Source organism: Dipodomys ordii, unplaced genomic scaffold (assembly GCF_000151885.1).
Source record: "Dipodomys ordii isolate 6190 unplaced genomic scaffold, Dord_2.0 Scaffold68, whole genome shotgun sequence".
NCBI lineage: Eukaryota > Metazoa > Chordata > Mammalia > Rodentia > Heteromyidae > Dipodomys > Dipodomys ordii.
In genome coordinates, this window is record NW_012267284.1 from 6,741,067 (window position 1) to 6,748,315 (window position 7,249).

Here is a 7,249-nt window from a genome sequence, read left to right on the forward strand (position 1 = left end):
AAAAAGGCTGGAAGTGGCACTGTGACTCAAGTGGTAGAGCGCTAGCCTTGAGCTGAAGAGCTGAGGGACAGTGCCCAGGCCCAGAGTTCAGGCCCCACTACTGGACCAAAAAAAAAAAGGAGTTGGATTATTTAATTGAGGAATAAATGTTTGGATAATGTACACCATATGCTTCTACTGAGGTTTGAACTCCAAGCCTCATAGTTGCTAAGTAATAATCTCATCACTAAAGCCACAGCCCAACCCACTTCGTTTTTGTTGCTTCATGGGGCTTGGATTCTGGGCCTGGGCACTGTCCTCTTCAGCTCAAGGTAAGTGTCCTACCACTTGAGCCACAGTGCCACTTCTGGTTTTCTGGTGGTTTATTGGAGATAAGAGTCTTACAGATTTTCCTGCCCAGTCTGGCTTTGAAATGCAGTCCTCAGATCTCAGCCTCCTGAGTAGCTATGATTACAGGTATGAGCCACTGATGCCCAGTCTATTGTTTTATATCCTTCCATTTTCAGTTTGTCTTTGTATATTTAGGGCCTGTCTCTTGTATATGGTTTGCATCTAGAGTATATTCTTTTTTTGTTTGTTTTTCCAGTCTTGGGGATTGAACTCAAAACCTAGGTGCTGTCCCTGAGCTTTTCAAGGCTAGCAATATACCACTTAAGCCACAGCTCCACTTCTGGCTTTTTGTGGGTAATTGTAGATGAGTCACATGGACTTTCGTGCCCAGGCTGGTTTCAGATCTTTCAGATCTCAGCCTCCTGAGTAGCTCACCCAGCTTAGAGTATATTCTTTATCCATTTTGCTAATTTGGGCTTTGAGAATGCAATCCTTTTACACTTGTTGTCACTGTAAATATATATATTAAAATCTTATGCAGTGCTGGGTATCAAATGTAAGTATTACTAGCTATCTCCCTCACCCTTTGTCCCCCTTTTTTTTCTGTTGGTTATGGGGCTTGAACTCTGGACCTGGGCGCTTCAAGGCTAGTGCTCTACCACTTGAGCCACAGTGCCAATTTCAGTTTTCTGGTAGTTAATTAGAGATAAGAGTCTCACGGATGTTCTTGCCCAGGTTGGCTTTGAACTGAAATCCTCAGATCTCAGCCTCCTGAGTAGCTAGGATTACAGGCGTGAGCCACTGGCACCCAGCACAACCCACTTTGTTTTAGTTATATTTCAGATAAGGTTGCCAGTACCTTTTGCTCATGCTGGCTTCTCACTTTGCTCCTCCTCCAACTCCTGGAGCTTGAACTCAAGGCCTGGCACTGTCCCTTAGCTTTTTGCTCAAGGCTGGTGCTCTGAGCTACAGCTCAATTTGATCCAAAGGAATGAAGTCACTTCTGCCTGGGAGCCTGAGTCAGGCTTAGTTTCCCTAGAAACAGCTACCTTTCAGCTGGTACTTTAGAAGGAGTCGGATGGATGAAATAAGAAGAAAGGCTGTTGGGCCAGGTGGAAGGGTGGTGTAGGAAATTTGATGACAGGAGCTGATGGCTCATGCCTGGACCTGTAATCCTAGTTACTAAGGAGGCTGACATCTGGGAATTGCAGTTCAAAGCCAGCCCAGGGAAGACAAATCAGAGAGACTCTTATCTCCAATTAGTTTTTTTTTAAAGCCTGAAGTGGAATTGTGGCTCAAGTGGAAGAGCTCTAGCCTTCGGCACAAAAAGCAGCTTAAGGACAGTGTCCAGGTCCTGAGTTCAAGTCCCAGGACTGGCACCAAGAAAAATGGAATGAATACAAACCCCAAAGACCAGCCTCTGGGAGAGGAGATGGTCTGCTGCCTGTGGGAAGCAGGGGGCCTGCAGGGCATCAGAGGCATGGGGGCCGGGGTGGGGGTGATGAGTAAGGGACCTGGGGAATCAGAGACTCTGGGCCTCCTCCACTTGCAGGTGGCAGCAGTGGTTTAGTTAGCTCTACCTTTGCTTGGGTACTTTTTTCCCCCCAGCCATCCACCGGGCAGATTACAATTGTTATTCTCATGTTTGTTTGTTTTAACAAATAAGATCCAACTGGCTCTCACGGAGAAGTAATTTACCCCCCTAGTCACAGCAGAGTGGGGATTGGAATCCAGATCCAGCTCTGGGTGACCCCGACCCCCACCGGTCTGGGAGAGAGGCCGGTACTGCTCACGGAGCCCCAGAGCCAGCTGCTGAGGCCCAGTGCCTCCCTAGGCAGGTGAGCAGTGGGCGGTGGCGCAGGGGGCCCAGTCCCCCATCCTCCCAGGACCCGGAGATGGCGTCGTGGGGTGGAGGAACTCAGCATCAGGGCCTGATTGAGCCGGGGGATCCCCAGAGAACGAACCCAACGGAAGCTCTGGGCGGACCAGCTCGGTGGGCGCAGGCGGATAGATGGGGAACCAGCCTGGAGGGAAGACCTGCTCCCCTCCCTCCCCAGAAACCCCGGGAGCGATGGGGATGCACAGGGCGGGTCTGGGGCCTATCTTGGGGCGGAGATGAGGGTCTGGAAAACGGCCCTGTGGATGAGGAAAGGGACCTCCAGGGCCATCAGCATGGTATCCCCTCCCCCCAAGCCACTGAGGGACTAGGTGGGGGAGGGGGGCACCCAAAGTTGGGAAGAGGAAATCACGGTTCCTCTTCGTGTCTCTCCCATCTGCAGTTAACCAAGACGCAAGGAGACCTGTCTGTTTCCATCCCTCCATAGGCATGGGACTGTCAGTAAGTGCACACTTGGGTTTTGTTGAGGGAACCACGGGTAAGGGTGGGCTGCATGGAGAGAGTGGCTGGAGCAAGCCACACCCTTGAAGCTCGGATGTTCCCAGGAGGCACGGGGGTGGAGGGGTAGGGGGTGGGGGGCAGGAAGGAAGGCAGACGCCAGCCTGCACACCTTCGTGAGTGAGGGACAGACGGGAGGAAGTGGTCCAGGCCCAAGGCTGGAGCTGGAGAGGGCTGGAGAAGGAAGAGAATAGGAAAGGATGGAGGTCCCCTCTAGATGGGTTGTGGTGAGCCAGGAGAAAATAGTTGTCATGGGAGATTCCCCACCGTTCACTGGGACTCCGCTCCAGCCCAGGTCACCATGGCACAAAGGAGGACCGAGAGCCTGGGGCTGATGGGACTGAGCCATGACAAAGTCAGAGATTCAGTGACAGGCCACGATACAGTACTGAAGAACTGTGGGAAAGGGGGAGGAAGGAGCTAGAACCAAGGCACCAGGCCTATCCTCCTTGAAGCTAGCTGGGGACTTCCAGCCACCTCCTTTCCATCCGCTGATCTTCCCTCAGAGACAATCCTCCTTCCTCACACTGCCTGCTCCACAAGGCGGAGAGGAAAGCACACTCATGCAGCAAATATGGCCCCAAGTTGTGACTACCTTGTCATCTCTTCCTGCAGGGGAGATGTGGATTTTAGATGTCTCCACCCCTGTCCTGACCCCCAAGTTTAACCAGGGATGTGAGGACAGAACACTGAGTGTGACACTTGCATGTATGTTTCCTCCTTTGTCTCCCCAATGGCCTTGTGGAGCAGGTCTTATGAACCCCCCCCCCCTTTCCAAATGGTCCAGAGAGTTGGAGCAAAATTCCTTGAGATGACTCAAGACGTGGTGAGGCTGGTCTAACAGTGGAGAGAAGATCTTACAGACCTATGAAAGAGAAGATAAACTGGGACAATGGACTTGATGGAAGAGAACTCCTTAACTGAGAGCTCTGCTTTTAGGCCTAGCGTGTGAAACACTGAAATTATGTGCAGATTTTATGTGTGTATGTGGGGGTGGGGGTGGAGGGGTGTCCCATTCTTTATCATAAGGCTCCTGGCCAGGTGCTCCTCTACCCCCAACCCATTGGAATCTCTCAAGTTCCTGTGGTCAGAAGGCCACTGAGGAAGGGTGCTGAAGAGGAGGTAGGTGGCAAGGTCCTTCTGCTGGCAGTGGGACATGGTATGTCCAACACACAAGCCAGTGAGTCAGCAGCAGTTGGCAGAATGCACATATAGGCTCTAGAGTTAGGCAAAGTAGAGACGAGTCCAGGGAACCTCACCTGACTGCCAAACCCTTCTTCTACCCTTAGACCTTCTTTCCACCTACCCCATGTGCCAGAAATGTCCTACCTCTGCCTTGCTTCTCCTTGCCCCAGGTGATGCTCAGCTTGGAGAACAAGGACAGGAAGGGATTCGCCTGGGCCATTGCCCCGATCTTGACCACGCTGGGTTACCTACACATACTGCTGGTCTCTATCTTTCCCTTTTGGGTGCGACTTGTGAATGAGGAGACCCAGGAAGTGTTTTTCAGTGGCCTCTTTGAGAACTGCTTCCATATCAAATGCTGGAAACCCCGACCCCTATCTAGTAAGGAGAAGCTGGGGAGAGGGAAGAGAAGGGAGATTGGCCAGTAGGGGCAGGGGTTGGGAGGGAACAGGGCCCTAGGGGTGGAGGGCAAATTTACTAAGCTATGAGAACATGTCTCTACTCTGGGGGTAAGAGGAGTGAATGTGGAAAGCTGGGAAGCGTGGGGAAGTTATGGTTCTCCTTGGGCTTGGGACCCATTGTGCAGGAACAAACTTTCACTTTAGGCCAGGGATGATCTATGTGGCTGAATACTGTCTGGGCCCCTTCCTCCCCTCCCCTCCCCTCCCCTCCCCTCCCCTCTCCTCTTCTCTCCTTTCTTCCAGTCCTGGGGCTCAAATTCAAGGCCTGGATGCTGTCCCTGAGCTTTTGCACTCAAGACTAGCACTTTGCAACTTAAGACACAGGCCCACCTGCAGCTTTCTGGTGATTAATTGGAGATAAGGGTCTTATGGAGTTGGGCACCTGTGGCTCATGCCTGTAATCCTAGCTACTCAGGAGGCTGAGATCTGAGGATCCAGATTCAGAGCCAGCCTAGGCAGGAAAGTCCGTGAGACTCTTAACTCCACTAAACCACCAGAAAACAGGAAGTAGCGCTGTGGCTCAAGTGGTAGAGCACTAGCCTTGAGTTTAAGAGCTGAGGACAGTGCCCAGGCCCAGAATTCAAGCCCCATGGGAAAAAAAAAGTCTCATGGGCTTTCCTGCCAAGACTGACTTTGAACCCCAATCCTCAGATTTCAGCCTCCTAAGTAGCTAGAATTACAGGTGTGAGCCACTGGCACCCAGCCTCTAATTTGTTTTTAATGTACACTTCCATGTTGTTGGAAGCAATCTGGTGAACCAGAGCATTCTTGGGGGTGACGTGACAGGTTACAGCTTAGGTCCCAAGGTCCTATGTTAGATCTGAGAGTAGTGAGGGGCCCTGGGGTCATCATGCCAGGCTCTGTGGGGGGCTCTGTCCTTTGGGGGCCAGTGTCCTGAGCTCCAGCCTGGTTCTCCCTCCCCTGCAGTTTACATCCTCCTTGGCCGAGTCTTCCTGCTGTCTGCAGTTGTCTTGGCATTCCTCACTACTTTCCTCATGGTCTCCACCGCCTCTGAGTTCCTCCTGAGGACCCGGAAGCACAATGTCCTGTCAGCCTTCATCAGCTTCTGCACAGGTGTGGACCCCATCTTTTGGGAGAACCTGGGAGGGGTGCAATGAGAAAAAAAAGACATCATTAAGGCCCCACATCCGCCTTCTCTTAGTTTAGGATTTTCTCAACACTGTATTTCCAGCTCTGACCTTGTTGGCTTGGGGTTCCATGTTAGGGAGGCCATAGTGGCAGAGAATTCTGAGTGAATTATTTAGTATAAGGATAGGTGACTGTTTCTGGAAGTAATGAATGGAAGAGCCTGTCTCTGCCTTTTGGGCTCTTTGAGGTTTTAGAAGGTCGAGGAAGGCCCCACCCCAGGAATTCCTGGGCCAAGGCAAGGGGTTGAACACAGCTTGGCTTGTGACACCCAGGGGGCCCAGCCAGATGTGAGCCAAGTACCCAGATGCAGAGGGGTCAGCAAAGGGATGTGTGATGGCACAGGCCCTGAAGGTGAGGGGCATGCTTTGAGATCAGCTGGGAAGGAGGGCGGGTGCTGGCTCTGGGAAGGTAAGGATAGAAGCATCTTTAAGCAGGAGCCACACTACATCTGACTCACTGTGAGGGAGGCTGGGATAAAGGCCGGAAGCACAGGGAGAGCAAGGCCACCTCCCTGTGCCCCGCAGGGGCCTCTGCATTCCTGGCCTTGTTGCTGCATGCCCTGGAGATCCGGGATCTGAGGTCGAAGCCCACTCCCACGCAGTTCTCTGTGCAGTGGCCGTACTACGTCCTGGCTTGTGGTATCCTGCTGTTCCTAGTGGCTGGTGAGTGCCCAGGGCTGCCTGCTGCCTGCCCTCTGGCCACAGTTAGTTACAAAGCTGCTCAAGGATTGTCTCTGAGCTTCACTCTTCCATACTGTAGCCCTATGACACACACTATTTCACTTCACTAAAAGGGAATAAGTTAACATTTCAGTTATGGCTGGGGACTGGTGGCTCACATCTGTAATCCTAGCAACTCAGGAGGCTGAGCTCTGAGGATCATAGGAAAGTCCCTGAGACTCTTTAATCTCCAAGTAACCAGCAAGTGATGGAAGTGGAGCTGTGGTTCAAGTGGGAGAGTGCTGGCCTTGAGTAAAAAAGCTCAGGGACAGTGCCCAGGCCCTGAATTCAATTCCTAGTATCTCCTCCCCCACCCCATTAATACATCCCACATCCTCAGTTTCATAAGGCACATTTCATATTTTCAGTAACCATAGGTGACTGGTGTAGTGGTTACTGCATTGAACAGGAGGTGGAGGAAATGCCAACACTTTAGAAAGTTCTATGGGGCAGCATTGCTCTGCACTTTGAGCCTTGTGCCCCATTTTTAGGCTTCCTCTTCTCATCTTTTTTGGGTCTAGAAATAAACAGTTCCAAAGATCCGCCCTCTCTTTTACACTGTCTTGACTGTTTTTCTGTATATCCCAGGCTGGGCTCCTGAGCTAATTACCCTCCTGCCTTCCTTTCCAGAATGCTTGTACCACAAGCATGTACCACATGCAGGCATGTAGCACAATGCTCAGCATCCTTCAGCCTTTTTACCCTTTCCCCTTCTTCACTTTGTTTCATTTCTTTATTAGGTCCTGCTCACATTTGTATTACCCAGCTGCTGTTTAGCCTTGTCTTATCTGTTACGATTTTTTTTTTTTTTTTTTGGGTCCTGCCCCATTTTTTTTTCCCCAGGTTGTTTTTAGCTTTTTTTTTTTTTTTACATTTTTTTTTTTTTTTTTGTCGGTCGTAGGGCTTGAACTCTGGGCCTGGGCGCTGTCCCTCAGCTCTTCAGCTCAAGGTGAGCGCTCTACCACTTTAGCTACAGCGCCACTTCCGGTTTTCTGGTGGTTTATTGGAGA

General features: G+C 51.2%; 1 protein-coding gene across 1 annotated transcript in view; it reads left to right on the forward strand.

The window, feature by feature from the left end:
• The first annotated feature begins 4,083 nt into the window (after window positions 1–4,083).
• Window positions 4,084–7,249, forward strand: part of LOC105990909 (transmembrane protein 225-like) — a 5,987-nt gene continuing 2,821 nt past the window's right edge. The window contains exons 1-3 of the mRNA XM_013023434.1: window positions 4,084–4,291; window positions 5,299–5,445; window positions 6,045–6,182. Coding sequence (XP_012878888.1) covers window positions 4,084–4,291; window positions 5,299–5,445; window positions 6,045–6,182 — 493 coding nt within the window. The remainder of the gene's footprint in view (window positions 4,292–5,298; window positions 5,446–6,044; window positions 6,183–7,249) is intronic.